Below are 15,410 nucleotides of genomic sequence, written 5' to 3' on the forward strand. Positions count from 1 at the left end.
TGAGGTGGTTGTGAAGGGGTTGCCGGCGGGGATGTCGAAGGCGAGGAGGGGGGTCGTGGTTAATGTTGGGGAGTATGTGAGTGTTGTTGAGGTTGGGGGAGCACTGCCAAAGAAAGGGAGGAGGAAGAGTGTTCATTGGGTTTGACCCTAGGGGTACAACCTACATCAGGTAGGTAACCTGTTCAGGAGCTTTGAGCTTCGTGGTACACAAAGAGAATATTTTGTATATTTTGGAGACTACTATCTTTAATCTTGTATTTGTTTCAGGCGCCATCTTCCAAGTCCCGTGACATGTCTGTGATGTCGATGGTCACCTCGTATTTTGTGATAACAGGGCTCCCTATTTTGAGGATGCTGTTTTGTTTATGTTTCCTTATCCTCACAAGGGATAAGCCGACTGATAGCGCACAATCCTCGTTGATCAACTTCGAATCACACGTTCCCCCTTCCCACAAATGCTTTCTTGCCATTTCTCCTGCAAAAGCGACAAAGTCAGTTGTGTCTTCAGGGTTGGCCCTGTTCAGGATCTGATACATATCGAATGAATTGCTTGAACCAGTTGTGATCCATGGACGGGGGCGCCATGGAAGAGCCCAGGGAACCAACGGGGAGCCATTGATTGGTTGCTGAATAGAACCTACAAAGGAGCGAGATCGCTGGTGGATGATCACCGCGGTGTCGGCGAAGCTGGATGAACAGCAGCCCAGTGAACCGAGGCTTACCTTCTGTCATGAAACTGGCTGTGCTTGGGTCCCAGTACGCCGGCAGCCCATGATTGCAATTCACGTCCCAACTGTCTAGTTTTCCTCGAGTCGGATTAATAGTTCGAAACTCGTGATACCATCGATCTTCTTCGTGGGTGGAATCTTGCGTGATTCGCGTTGTGAACTGAAATGAATGTTTGAAGCGGTCTGCAATTGTATCGTGACGAATGCTATTCACCGCCCAGCTCGTCCGCCGTCCAAGAGGGATAGTTGATAGACACTGGGGGTCCTCCAAAACCCCGATATCAATAAGGGTGACACTCGCCAGTTGCTCGGGAATCTCGTGCTTTTTCGCTCGGAAGCTCCACTTGCAATCATAGAACTTCACATTGTGTGGGGCGATCAGTTCTTGTAAAGTCCAGCCTCTGGTAAACCAACGGCAACGCGGTAGGTGGTGAACGCGTTTCGCCTGCGGTGATGCATGACCCGGTTTGTTCAGATTCGGCTGGAAGATCGCTGAAGTATACATACCAAACGCGCGAATATCCATACACCAGCGGAACATCGAGTTGATGGCTTCAGAGAGCTCTGCACTGCTGGATTTGTCAATGCAGCAATGTGTCAACCCAGCCGTATCGCAGGTCTTCAGCTGAAGCCAGCTCGCAGGTGCGTTGAATCTTGTGCCAGCCAAGTCTTGACCTAGCGGTGTCAAGGTCTTTCATGTACTCGAATGTGGCCTCTTCGTCTTCCCAGGTGCGGGACAAGATAGCATACTCCTTGTACATGTCGCGAGAGCCGACATTTTCCAACTCGTAGGTTTGCGTGTTGATGAGATACATTATTGAGATGTTCTCGCGGATCCGTACGATACTGCAAGGCAAGAGTCGAAAACGGAGAGCGGGGTGGGGAGATACCAACAACATCCAAGCCGGTACCTTAGGCCGCCAAAACAAGCGGCCTATGTGACCTGTGACATCCAATAGCTATTAGCCATAACCATGACGCCACTCATCTTCACAGCATTTGCCTTTTGTAATTTTGCGAGAAACCCCTCACCGCGATTGTACCTGTCAAACATGACAGAATTTGACTGCAGAGTCTTCATCCCCCTGAACCCCTTAAGTGGAGTCTTTAGCTTCCCCCCCGAATAGTTGGCCCAGCAACAAACAAAACGACAAGCGCTGTAACTCACGAGGAAGACGGTGAACTATTCATACTGTGTAAGCACCCAGGAAACAGGCTTTCGAACCATCATCTGATTTTTGTTTGATGGGCTCGAGCGGGATCGTCCGGGCCAGAGCGGTCGGCAGGAGATGTCTCAGGACAGGATGGTGAATCGAATGAAATGTCTCACATAACCGTCAGCTCGACGCGGAGAATGTTTTAGATGGTTTTGTGACCTGATGATAGATCGAGATATTGGATCCGCGATCGGGATCATCATTCACTACGTTGGCCCGGGGTGGCGGCTGGCATACGCTCTTGTACAATTACCTGTCATGATGCTACAAGGGTCAAATCTGAGCACCTTCGCGATATGAATTGAACGATAATTCACTTTGAGGTACTCAAACTACAGCTCTATGTTCAACGCCGCTATGAGAACAAATGATGAAACGTAGGTAGATAATAGTTACGACTGTAGTGTATCCTTGAGAAACCGAACCCAAACCATGATGAACGCCCAGACATGTGAGAGAAAATTTAGTCAGCAAAGAAACGGCTCATTTCCGGTTGAAAAGCTTGAATCCCCCTGGGACGCCTCTTTGGAACAGTCCCTGGGGATCGTACTTGATACTTGTCTCCTGCAGCGCCCTCTTGTTCTCCTCTCCGTAGCACTCAATAACGTCTTGATGAGTCCAGGCATGGTTCATGGATACGAAAGGCACCAGCTTGTTCCTCCTTTGAGCCTCCCTCCTCATGTAGCTTGTCGCATTGCTCATGTACTTGAGGATGGCAGCATCGTCAGACTTCTTGTTCCAGTACGTCGATACCATGATGTTAATGAACGGTCCGTCTAAGGGGTCGAGACCGAGTGAATTACCGCCGTGGCGGACTGTTTGCCGGAGAGTATGGACCGAGTATGGCTGGAATGTGAGAGAAGACATGAGTCCGGAGCATGCCTTGACGCTCTCAAGGGAGTTGGTGAAGATTTCAGTCGCCTCAAAGAGCGTGGGCGCGTCGGCCTTGACTGTCACGTTCATGTAGGCGCATCTAACGGCAAAGTTAGTCTGTGGTCTCGGGCGAGTGAGAGGTATGATGACGTACCGAACGTTGCCTTTTGATTCTGCTGGCTGTTCTGACACCGCCTCTTTGAGCGTCATCAACCTGACCGAGTTCAACTGCTCAATTTGAGGGTGCCTATCTGCCCACGGTTTGAGCACCTCAGGCATGCTCTCAGTGGCGTCCGCTCCAGTGTAAGACAGCTGGCTCTGGCATGCAAACTGAGCAAACTGGGAAGAGTAACCGATGCTCAACTGAACGTGGGCGTTTGGGTCGGCGGCATCCTTTTTCCGGAGCTCTGACAGGAGGGCACCGACGTGATATGGCCAGCTAGAGAGAAAATAGAAAACACTGCCGCCCCAGAATTTCCCGGGCTGAGGGAATGTCCTGAAATCGAAACGTGTGACAACCCCAAAGTTGTTGCCACCTCCGCGGAGGGAAATCCACAAGTCGCTGTTTTCATGCTCGTTGGCATTGACAATCTCTCCTGAGGCGAGGACAACCTCGTAGTTGAGAACATTGTCGCAGACAAACCCTTCGCGGGAGGAGAAGAACGAGACACCGCCTATACCCGTGTTAGAGCTTTGATCAGAGATTTCGCAAAGGGCGCGACATACCAGTCAAAGACAATCCACCAACACCACCAGAGGCAGAACGAACACCCGTGACACCCAGTCCTGTGCCGTCCAGCTTGTCGTAGACCGCGCCCCATCGAGCACCTGCGCCAACTGAAACAACTGTTTGTTTCCCGTTCTTCTGGAGCTCAACTGAATTAAGGAGACCGAGGTCCAGTGTAATGCCGCCCTCAATGTTGGCGACACCTGGGAGTGGTTGCTGTCCGCCGCTGCGGATGGCAAATCGGACCGTGGCCTCTTCGCCATGCTCGCCAAGGGCAAACGGCCTCATAATCTTGACGAACTTGGCAACCTGTTTCCTGCTTTCGGGTCGGAAAATAGCGGCGGGTCTGATATCGCTCTCCATGGCGGAGAGGTACGACCCGTTGAGTGCCTCATACTCCCTATCCCCCTCAAAGAAGAGGTTTGAGGCGGGAAGGCTGTTCCTGAGAGCCTTGATCACTTGCTCAAAGCCCATGATGTTGGTATTATCTGTTAGCCGCAAGACGAAGGGTTGTAAGTCGATGCTAAGCTTTCCGTGGGTTGCTGATGAGACGATGGAGATCAACTGCGGGGACTTTGATGGCAGCCAGGAGAACGTACATATAGTACAGAGATGATGGTCTTAAACCAGCCATTTGTGAGGCGATCATCTCTGCGCCAATGTCAGTACTTTGCATGGCTGAGACTAAGGCAGGTCCGGTACAGCCGGCGGAGATTCCGGGCGACACACATTGGACTGACCTACGGGAGAATGTTGTGATCTCCGTTCCCGTCTCAGATGTGGGGAACGCGCCGAGACACGACTGCGGCACAGCCTTATCAACGATTGTACTTTTGTAGCCTTTTCGTCCATCGGTCCGACTTCTTGGCTTTGGGATTGCCAGGTAAGTGGTTGTTTTCTCAGTGAAATCATGTTGTCGGTCTAGGTATGTGTGTGAGCAGCGCGAATTCACAGCGCGAATTCACAGCGCGAATTCACAGCGCTAGTGCCTGACATGCACTGCAAATACACTGCAAAGATCGTTTTGGGGCTGACCCGAGACAAGCGTAACATTAGGTTCTGGGTTGCTGGATCACGGATTTGTGGAAAGGATGGAAGGGTACACTGCAGGAGCTGTACCGTGTTTATACTGCACGTCTCAGTCTTGCACCTGTCTGTGAAGCTGACAGGTGCGCCCCAACCACTCAAAGTCATACCTATCTTATTGAAGTTGCTCGTCGATATGAGAAATTGCTGTCGGCAACCAGCACAGACGATTAGGATCACTTCGACCAGCTCAACTTGCTAGCCTGGCGTCCATCTGTGGCGTCCATCTTACCACAATTCAATCACCACACTATTCTATCTCAAAATTGCTCAGATACCTACCTAGAAGACGACAAGGTGGTGTGGGGAAGCAACATGTAACAGCTACATACTCAGGAACCCGATGACAGCCGGTGATCCGGTTCCTGATGTCGATTTACCAGGAGCCCCAAGATGTGAGACATTTACATCCGGGTGGCCCGGCTCTAATGGAATGCAGTCAGACTATCACGACATACAGAGCTCCAACCTCCACCGTAGAAGGGCCCACAGATAGCACTTTAGCCATCTTCCATCGCCGGTCATGGCTTCTCACCTAACCCAAGTCTTGGAGACGAGCCACAGAAAAGGAAAAACTGTGCAAATCTGTCAGACCCCTCATGAGGTTGAAAGAATATGGGTTGTCTTGCGCGGCGGTACCCGAAGATTCCGCGACCAACGGTCCCCTGAGATTCATCCTTAATCCTTCACACAAGATTGTGTAGGAAAACAGGTAGGATAGGGAATCACATCACCCCGAGTAAGCTCATCGGGCTCCGACGGCTTCAGCTCCAATCACCGTCTCCTTTTCTACCTTAGTCTACAAGCCTAGCAGGACTCGGCGCCTGCACTTGATGTAGATACTAAATTGATATGCCAAATAGTAGCTACCTATCAGGAGCAATCCGCCAAAGCCGATTTGGCCAGTTCCACTGGAACTGTGCCATCAGAGCTGCCTGCCGCGGTGACTCCTTGACCAGACATTTTTGTAGCTGTAATTAGCCTACCAGTTCCCAATTAGGACCCCGGGGTACGACAACAACTGTGCCGCTGAGGGATCTTCGGTGTCAACGCGAGATAAATTCCTGATTGTACAGACTAAATCAGGGGATGCACGTGTTTCTTTCAGCCAATGCGGAAGGTAGCACTGATCCATCCGGGTCTGCGGAGATCAGATAAAGCTTCCATGCCTTCCATGGAAGACCTGGAGGTTGCGCCACAGGTGGCCGGTTGTTCTACATTGTAACCCTGCCTTTGAGGCTCCGGTTAAGGTAGGTAAGATTCTGACTGGCGTGTGGGAAATCAGGCCTCATCACACTCGGGGAGTGCTAAAGGTACGCAACAGGCGGCCATTCGGAGACGGAATGCTGGGCGGGCACTTGCGCCTCCCAGGTTCTTGGCGTTGCAGCCTCTTAAAGTGAGCCAAATCCCGCTCCAGATTCTCTCGCCAAATTCGATCACAGTCGGCCTTTCTTTCCAGATGTTTCATCGGTGCCAATGACTGGACGCCTATCTGTGGGGACAAGTAGAATTGCATGAGATTGGCACATCGCTTATCTCTGATGGCTACTCACCACCCGGATATTCCGGCTTTCTGACCATGATTTGAACAAACGCCTGATTCGGCGTTGGTGATAAGGAAACTGGAACGGCCCTGCTTGCTTCTTCGCTTTCGAAATGGGACAACTATTGAGGAATGCTGCACAGGTGTTGCCACTTCATGATGCTACAGTGACATGAGACGTTATCTGTACTTTCCCCATGTCTTTTCTTTTTTTTTTCCTGGTGGGAGGGGGCCACCAATCACCTCAAATCAAGTTCACTTCAACCCGGTTTTAACTACCTATCAAACTCTTGCACTCATTTCTATTCTCATGGCCTAGCAGCATAGTAAGTCACGTGGCTTGAGCCTACCTAAATACCTAAGAATGATATGCGTAAGCCCTGTATTTGAGAGTCTCAGTATGACTCGTTGAGCCATTGCAATGCTTTGATAAGGGCAGTGTAAGGAACTCAAACCGCTACAGCAAAAGATATTCGATTCAGTCTGTCCTCGAAGCCCAAGGTGTGTCGATGCAAAGAATCAGGTACCGTTTTTGCCTCTGTCATCATTAGGTTGGATGACAAGGAAGTGGACCACACATGGATGTGGCCCAGGTAGGTTTGAACTACCCAAGCCATCTACCCACATTAAACCCTCCACAACCCTGGACCTCCGAAAGCCCCCCGATATCAACACACACTTTATATTCCACCCACAGAGACCAAAAATGAAGCTTTTCTTTTACTTTTTTTTGCTCGAGGTACCCATCAATGGCCAAATATACCGAGGAGGATGTTAAAAATGCCCAGAAAGACATTGCCGCTGGTATAAGCCAGCGAAAAGCGTCCAACAAGCACGGGATTCCACGTTCCACCCTGAAGCACCGCATTGATGGTACCCTACCAAGGAACCTTGCCCATGAAAACCAACAGCGACTTTCTCACGGCCAAGAAGACCTCATTGTTCAATGGATCCTTCGTTAGGAAAGCCTTGGCTACGCTCCCACCCATGCCAATGTGAAGGCTTTAGCGGCTAGTTTACTGGCTGACAAGGCGATCCCAACCCCCTTGGTAAACACTGGGTATCCCACTTTATTGGCCGTAATCCCGATATTAAAACAAAGGTCAGAAAGAGAATTGACTACGCTAGAGTTAATGAAGCCACCCCGGAGAATATTAACAAGTTCTTTGACCTGTATTCCACCGTTGACTGGATCAAGCCTAGGCACAGGTACAACCACGATAAGGTGGGTATAATGGAAGGCCAGGGAGAAAACGGCTTGGTTATTGGGTCTTCGAAGCGGGATAAGAAGTCTGTATACGTTAAACAGAACGGAAGAAGGACCTGGACCACCATACTTGGTGTATCTCACAAGACGGGAGAGTCCTCCCCCCCGGGGTTATCTTTAAAGGTAAAGACCTTTAAAAGTAATGGTTTAAGGACTAATTAAATAAGGACTGGTATGTGGCTGTATTAGAGAATGGCTGGATCAGCAATGACCTTACCGTTGGTTGGCTTAAAGAGGTCTTTATACTAAGGACTGAACCTGAGGATTCATCAGAACCCCGTCTTCTTATTTATAATGGCTATGGCTCATATACCACTGACGACTTCATAATCCGGAGCTATAGGAGTAATATTTACCTTCTTTTCCTGCCCCCCTACTACTCTTACGTCCTTCAACCCCTTGATATTGGCTACTTTTCCAGTGTAAAGAAGGCGTATAAGAGGCTTGTGGCTATGAACGACGCCCTCACCAACTGTACGCCTAACGGCAAAGTCGACTTGGTCCGGCTATATAACCTTGCCCGCAAGCAGGGCTTTAGGAAAAGGAATATTGCCGGCGGCTGGCGTAGGACAGGATTATGGCCCATACGTAGGCGCAAACCGCTCTCTTCAAGCCAGGTGGTAGTCCCTGTGGTGCCGTTGGATCTCTCTTCAAAAACACCTACTTTCCATACCGTGGGGGATTCCCAGGTGGCCAAGAAGGTCAGGAACCTACTTAAGAACCATACGCTGGCCGGAAAACGGCTTGCGGCAAGGACTCTCACCAGTACTATACTTACACTGAGATCTGAGGCATCCATCCACAAAGCTGATGCGGCAAGGCACCAACAGAACGCCCAGAAGGCCCAGGAAGCAAGAAAAAGGCGTAAGTTGAATAGAGAAGACTCGAATTCCAAGTTTGTGACGCTCTGTGAGCTGGAAGAGGCCTGCATTGAAGGGAGGGTGGTGGAGGAAGAAGTGGTAGCCAAGGAGGAAGTGGAGCAGCCAGAGCCAGCCCAGCCTGTGCGGCGCAGCGCACGTCATCGGGTTCAAACCAGGCGCAAGCGAGAAGCAGATGCAATGTCTGACTCTGACAGTGATTGAGCTACATTTTGGTATAACTTCCATAGAAATTGACCCAATATTAGTCTTGTTGTGGCCAGTGTGAGCATTCAGGGGTAATCTCAACAAGGTTGTGTGGCTGGTGTGGTGGTGGTGGACCAGATTCACATGTGGTCCATTTCCTGGTCATCCAACCTACCTCCTTCTTCACATAATATCTGGCTCACAGAGACTCGCAGTCCCTATCGCAAGCTCAATTTTCACACGATGGAAATGTGACTGATGCGATATTATTTGTGACCAAAGATTGACTAGGTACTGAAACAAATATACCTACATTGATGGATGGAGCATATTGAATGCTGTGAACGCAAAACTGGCAAGGTGAGCACAAAGCTGAATGTCCTGGTAGAGAGCTGAGTAACTGCTAGTTGGAGAAGGAAAATACAACGTGGGGTTCAGGTAAGCGTCTGGACCACGGCCTCGCAATATTGTGTCCTGTTTATTCACAGTGACTGGAAGTAAGGAGCAGGAGCATAAGGACCACACATATAAAACCGCACTTCGGTTTCTCAACAAATAAATTGAGGAGATATGCAATCCGCTTTCGACTCAATGAATTCTTTTGCTTAGGTAAATCAAGAGATTGCCCTCGATCGTGTAGGATTGGCTGTAATCCCCGTGTATCGTTGTTCAACCTGGATCAATGATCTTTTGGATGATTACAAATGCACCCCCCATCATGACCAACCTCTCCCTTACATAATATACATGCCATTGGTCCATCGCGCAATGCTTGGTCATCTCTGCAAGCAAAAGCCCGAGGCTAGAAGAGCAAAATGTAAGTGCCCCATCAGAAAACGTGACAAGAGCGCTATAACTTGAGACGAAGGATTTTTGATTGACACAAATTATCGTAGAGTGTGGTGTCATTGCGTTGGCCTAGGCTTTTGGATGACATATCGAATGAATAATGCTTAGAAATGAACTCTGTAACTTTGCTCACTCATGTAACTTCTCTGTCTGAAGACGGTTCAATGTGTGTTGTTCTGGCCCGTCATATCACTTCGATTATTGTGTGCATGGGTGAATGCATTCCTGGACGTTTATTTTACATCCAAAAGGGGTTAAGACACCATGGCAGGGGCCATGGTTTTTGATCGTGATTGATTACAAAGACTGAACGGCCACATGGGATTGGCAGGGGGTAGTATTTTACGGACTGCTGTGAGTCTCGGTATAAAGTCAAGAGATCCTGCTCGTTGTCTCCTTCTGCCTCTTATCATCTCGATATCAAATCAGCAATTACTAGCCCAAACCCCTCACAACAAAGTCCCGTCATCAGCCTTTCCTGCATTCCCTTGGAAAATGGCGGCTCTTCCAGATTTTACTCTCTACTACAGCGCAGGAGCTTGCTCGAATGCAGTTCGTCTGGCCCTTCATGAGCTCTCCATCCCCTTCCAATCTGTCAACACCCGCCGCAACGCCAATCTGAAGATCGAACCTGCCGACGGCTCGCTTACTGCGGAGGAGTACCGTGACCAGGTTCACCACAAGAACTACGTCCCTGGCTTTGTCATCACCTTCGCCGATGGACACAGGGAGTCCCTCACCGAGACGCCCGCTATCCTCTCTTACATTGCTTCTCTTCGTCCCGAAAGGGGCTTGGCGGGCAAGACAGATCTTGAGAAAGCAAGGGTTCTCTCATGGGTCGTCTACTTTGCCGGTGAGCTGCAAGGGGTGGGATGGGGGGCGCTTTTGGCACCGAAGCGGTTTGTGGATGTCAGTGACAAGAAGTTGGAGGAGGGTGTGAAGGAGGGTGGAAAGAAGAACATCAAGGCTGCGTATGAGCATCTGGAGACAGAGCTGCAGAAGGGCGGCGGGGAGTGGATTGTTGGAGATTCGCTGACACTGGCGGATGTGTATTCGTATATCTTGTACAGGTGGGGAGTTATGCATGAGTTTGGGATGGAGAAGTATGAGAGGTACACTGAGATTGTGAAGAAGCTCGAAGCGAGAGAGAGCACCAAGAAAACTCTGGAGGAGGAAGGGTTGCCAGCTCACTTTCAGTGAGGGAGCCTGGAGCAAGCCTTTGCGGTCAGGTTTCTCATCATTTCAGTTCGGTTACAGGAACTGCCTATTTTCATGCATCGAAATACCACTGGGATACCTGGATGGGTTCATTCAGTAGCTTTTTGGCCAAAGGCTTGTTTATGTATCATTCATTTCTGTCAGTTGTCTCTCATGTGTTGCTTGCCTTAAGCGCCGTCTGCAATGGGTTTGCCTTCCATGTGCGTGCAGCGTATGAGCATGTAGGGGACATTGGCGCCTATTGAACAACCCACTATGAGCAGCCATCCTTTGGTTTTCAGCACACCATTTGTGCATCCGCCATCATTGCTTGTTCCGTCCGATAGTGAAGTCATGTGGGGAGTGGGAGCAATATGTATTTCCTTTCTCACCACCTGGCCATATGCTCTGGCAGGTCCACTCAGGGCTGGTATTTGTGTGGGATTTCCACGGTTTGTTAACTTCGGTCAGTTTTCCCCCAATCGTTTGCGGCTTTCCCATAGCTTCCTCTGCTCCTCTTGTATGACGAGAGTCCCACAGCTTTTCCGGGAAAGCCTACCTGCAGCCTCTCCGCTATTACTTTTCAAAAGAGCCAAGGTACCGACGACTGACGGCCACAAGCCGTTCGCTGAGGCCAAGTACTGATGACAACTTTTCCTAGTAGCGATCTCTTAAAATCAATATCAGCACGACTTTAGCAATGCAGGACCCATTTTGCTCTCAGAGAAACGACCCACGACCTCACCCAGCCTCGACTCCGCCACCACTGTCGGCCATCCATGAGAAAACCAAGACCTATCAATCAAGGAGAGTTTCAGAAGCGGAAGTTACGTCATGGGGCGCTGTGCCTGACCAAAAGGTTCCTATCATTGCCCTCCAACCACCTTCTACTCGGGAGAGCCAAACTTCAAACACATCCGCCTCTAGAGTCTACCCAAAACGAGGCTACATCATGGACGAGCTACACCTCCAGCGCCCGATGAGCGATCAAGGCAATCATCAAAAAGTTGACGTTTCGCAGCCCGACGGTGGACAACTGATCACCTACTACCGAGTGGGCGACCGCGACAATGGCAGTATTGATCTTCTGGTTCCTTTCGACGAAGTCCTCCGGTACGTCTCGGCCAGGGAGCGCGAGGAATGGGAGGGCGGGCCGGAAAGAGCAGATACTGCCGGCCGGATCATGAAGAAACACAACAGGCAGCGTGAGAGGGTACTGGAAGCCGCTGAGCAGCGTCCAAAAAATGTGTTCTTGGAACCCACGAAGAGGTCAGATGTTACGGGGAGATCAGTAACTAGATTACTGGCCAGAACCTTGCGGTAGTCTTCTCAAAGGTGTGAATAGAGATATCAAGAGAATCAAGCAAAGGTTCACGCAATGCCAAGATATCTGTGCACGGAGCAGAGCACCACAATGCTCATCGAGTGGATTTGGAACACGCCTCAAGGGGATGAAATGACAGTAGGTGATGTGTACGATCTCTGGAAGCATTGCCTTTCTTTGAATTTTTTTTGGTCATCACCTCGGGCATTCAGAGCCGTTGTTTCAAACAGGAGCCTCCATCATGTCTCCTCCAGTTCAATGTCCAGGCCCCTGTCCATGCCATCCCCGTCCACGCAGGGGTAGCAAACGCCAAGTCAAGCTACGCGCCTGGCCAGAACGCTCTCCTCTTCGGACCCTCGTCGAAATCCGAGAAGCTTGTTTTCACTGCCACGTGAGGAAGCTTCCAAAAGTCGCCAGGTTCCATTCCTGCATCATGAGGGTTGGAAACAGGCATCTGCCTTGAGTGCACTTTCTTTATCTCACTTATGGTATCAATCACATTTACCTCACGTTGTCAGGTGAGGATTGTTGGTTTGGATGTATTTTGATGGTGGCAAGCGTGGCTGCATGATCCAGTTTCTCCTTCAGTAGGGATTCCCCATCAAATCTGATGCTGGCTGTTTGGGTCCAGAACAATTCGATCCCCTGCTCCACAGAAGGATTAGCACTATTGAAATGCGCTAGACACCTCAGCAGGGGACTCAGCTCTCAAAATGCACACTACGCCACTCAGTCGTCTGCTCTATTGACCGCGATGATCTAAAATGGGCGACACTATTGACATCACGGCCCCTTCGGTTGGGACACGATCAATTTGGAGCTTGGTGTCCAGTTCCAGACCTGAGCTGAGTTCACAAGACAATGGATTCCCCGGAATCTGGTGATGTGGTGGTTGTCCGTCTCTTCTGCGCTCTTATTTGGTCGGTTTCCTCACCTGGGAGTGTCGCTCTCTTGTTCTGATTGTCATTCTTCCCTGTCTTTGTTGACAAGATCGTGTCTGTGTCTTCAAGATGGATTCCTCTCGCTCAAAGATGCGGCTCTTGTCGCTGGGTGCTTTCTTTCTCTCGACCAGTTCTGCGCTCCCGAACGGGCTCTACTCCCGACAGGTAGATGATGCCCCCGAATACACGGCGCTCGGCTGCTTCGTCGACACTGGAAGCCGTGTGCTGCCCAGCAAGGTTATCAGCACCCACGACATGACGGCAGAGAAGTGCGCAGCCAACTGCCGCGGTTACGACTATTTCGGCACACAGTGGTCTTCGGAATGCTACTGTGGCAGCAACAAGCCCACCGATGCCGCACCGGCCTCCGAATGCAACATGCCCTGCTCCGGAAACCCAGACGAGACATGCGGTGCAGGCATGAGGCTTAACGTCTACGAATTCGACAGAGCCTGCGACTCGGATACGGAGGAGCCTCCTGTGGCCATCTCGGGCTTCGAGTACAAAGGTTGCTACACAGACAACGTTCCCCAGCGCGTGCTGGGTGGCATCACGGTCGCTCAGCACGACATGACTCTGGAGAAGTGTGCTGCCACATGCACCGCCGGCGGATACGCGTTCTTCGGTGTCGAGTATGGGACAGAGTGCTTCTGCGGGACAAGTTTGGATGCCGCCAGCACCAAGGTGTCGGAGGGCGAGTGTTCCATGACTTGCATGGGCAACCATTCGCAGCAGTGTGGAGGCCCCAACCGGCTCAACATCTACGAGAAGCCAAACCCGGTCGGTGCTGGGAGCAACCTTGAGTCCGTTGGTGACTTCCACTATGCCTCATGCTGGACCGACAAGGTGGACGACCGCTCCCTCAAGGCTGTCGACTGGAGCACCGATGACATGACGGTTGAGAAGTGTGCCGACAGATGTAGCGAGTTTTCCTACTTCGGCCTCGAGTATTCACGCGAATGCTATTGTGGAAACGAGCTGATCGGACAGGCCGCACCCGAGAAGGATTGCGCCATGCTCTGTGTGGGTGCTCCCGGCCAGTGGTGTGGTGGCCCGGACAGAATGAACTTGTACACCAAGGCAACATCGACCTCGGTGACGACCTCTGCAGAAGTCACCACTCCCGTTGAGACCGAGACGGATACGCCGACCATCACCCCGGAGCCCGAAACAACGACTGCCCCGACCGAGCCAGAGACCACGACTTCAGATATTCCTGTCAGCACCACCGAGCTGCCTTCCTCAACCGAGTCTTCCACCACCACGACCCAGGGGCCTGAGTTGACCACCATTACCGACTGCCCCCCTACGCCCACTTATAATGGAAACCCCGAGTACTGCTATGTGTCTGGTGGTCTGCCGGCCGCGTGCCGACAGCTAGCATCTACCACTCTCAACTCGCGCAGCGTGGGACCTTCGATGAGCGCTTGCAAGACTGCTCTTACCCGCTACGGCATGCCCACCAACCCTGCGGCTACAGCTTGCTTTCCCACTACTGCGCTCCCCGCAGTCCCATCCTCTGCGCTTGCTCGCTCCGTCGCCGACAGCGTTTACGCCTGCCTCCACGCGCCCACTGCCTCCGTCATATGCCAGTCTGATTCCGCCTGCGCCACAAACACCTACACCGTCGGTCAGGTCCCTTCGCCGACTCCCTCGACCGGTGTGGATCTGCTCAAGGGCGATGGTGGTTTTGAGGATGGCACTCTCGGAGACTGGGTCCTCGGGTCATCGACCCATCTGGTGTCCACTACCATCAGCAACGCCCGTCCCAAGTCGGGCTCGCAGGGACTCCTCATGCGGTATCTCAGCGTCAACGGAGGAGGAAACACCTTGACGTACAACCTGCCCGTCGTCCCCGGCCAGCAGTATCGATTCAGCTTGTCTTTCCAGCACACGAACCCCAGTTCTGCTACCAGTTTGTACCTTTATGTGTACCCCGACGTTCTGCAAACATCCTTTACCGAAGCGCAGTTGAACGGGGCGCCAGCGAATGTTTGGGGGACAAGGGAAATCACCTTCACTGCGAAGGCTTCATGGGTGCAGCTTGTACTCAATGTCGGTGGGAACGTAGGTGGGACGAATGACGTGTATATTGATGATATCACCTTTGTCAGGTTAACCTAACCTCGCCATTCTTCGTGAGGTTTGGGAAAAGCGCGTGGAGGTTTTGGGTTGGAATTCTGTAGATATTTAGATGCCCTGGCTGTAAATGTGGAAGCAGAGTTGGAGCATGGAGTATTGTTTTGTCTGGATGGAGCCTTTGTTTTCTGTATATTAGCAACGTTTAATTGTTTACCGGGAGCAAAAAAATCAGATTGAGACCCAAGCGCCTTGATATGACTAGTTTGGTTGCTGGTGCTGGTAGACAGCATGGAACATTTGGCTGATTCTGGCCAAGTTTGACGTCTGTTTTGGATTCTGATGGTTGTTGGGGGATTTTGTCGACTTGAGGCATGGAACATGAGCTGCCATAATTCGAATGTTTTGTACCACCAGCATGATCTTCACGGAACGAGTTTTGGAATGGACAGTCCCATTTTTCTGTACAGAAGGTAATGCCACAATGATGAAAGCTAGCACTAAGAAGTACACCT

General features: G+C 51.0%; 4 protein-coding genes across 4 annotated transcripts; 3 read left to right on the forward strand and 1 right to left on the reverse strand.

Annotated features, from left to right (window-relative positions):
- Nucleotides 1-2,325: 2,325 nt before the first annotated feature.
- On the reverse strand, nt 2,326-4,553 carry QC761_300890 (uncharacterized protein). The gene is made up of 5 exons (XM_062877243.1): nt 4,510-4,553; nt 4,290-4,483; nt 3,545-4,196; nt 2,973-3,492; nt 2,326-2,918 (listed from the first exon to the last, which is right to left on the reverse strand). Exons 3-5 carry the CDS (start codon nt 4,017-4,019, stop codon nt 2,429-2,431), a joined length of 1,485 nt encoding a protein of 494 aa, XP_062732977.1. The 5' UTR covers nt 4,020-4,196; nt 4,290-4,483; nt 4,510-4,553; the 3' UTR covers nt 2,326-2,428.
- Nucleotides 4,554-9,849: 5,296 nt separating this feature from the next.
- Nucleotides 9,850-10,554, forward strand: QC761_300900 (uncharacterized protein; the record flags this gene model as incomplete). The annotated part of the gene is made up of 1 exon (XM_062877244.1): nt 9,850-10,554. The coding sequence occupies one exon, from the start codon at nt 9,850-9,852 to the stop codon at nt 10,552-10,554; it is 705 nt and encodes a 234-aa protein (XP_062732978.1).
- Nucleotides 10,555-11,251: 697 nt separating this feature from the next.
- QC761_300905 (uncharacterized protein) lies at nt 11,252-11,875 on the forward strand (the record flags this gene model as incomplete). The annotated part of the gene is made up of 1 exon (XM_062877245.1): nt 11,252-11,875. The coding sequence occupies one exon, from the start codon at nt 11,252-11,254 to the stop codon at nt 11,873-11,875; it is 624 nt and encodes a 207-aa protein (XP_062732979.1).
- A 1,010-nt stretch (nt 11,876-12,885) lies between these two features.
- On the forward strand, nt 12,886-14,940 carry QC761_300910 (uncharacterized protein; the record flags this gene model as incomplete). The annotated part of the gene is made up of 1 exon (XM_062877246.1): nt 12,886-14,940. One exon carries the CDS (start codon nt 12,886-12,888, stop codon nt 14,938-14,940), a length of 2,055 nt encoding a protein of 684 aa, XP_062732980.1.
- Nucleotides 14,941-15,410: the final 470 nt, after the last annotated feature.

This window comes from Podospora bellae-mahoneyi, chromosome 3 (assembly GCF_035222275.1).
Source record: "Podospora bellae-mahoneyi strain CBS 112042 chromosome 3, whole genome shotgun sequence".
Taxonomy (NCBI): domain Eukaryota; kingdom Fungi; phylum Ascomycota; class Sordariomycetes; order Sordariales; family Podosporaceae; genus Podospora; species Podospora bellae-mahoneyi.

Bases quoted from the DNA above. Each gene is read 5' to 3' on its own strand.
- QC761_300890 (XM_062877243.1), bottom strand. From the start codon at position 4,019: ATGGGCTTTGAGCAAGTGATCAAGGCTCTCAGGAACAGCCTTCCCGCC. The intron at 3,493-3,544 runs GTATGTCGCGCC...ACACGGGTATAG, and splicing joins TGGTGGATTGTCTTTGACTG to GCGGTGTCTCGTTCTTCTCC. The intron at 2,919-2,972 runs GTACGTCATCAT...CTTTGCCGTTAG, and splicing joins GAATCAAAAGGCAACGTTCG to ATGCGCCTACATGAACGTGA.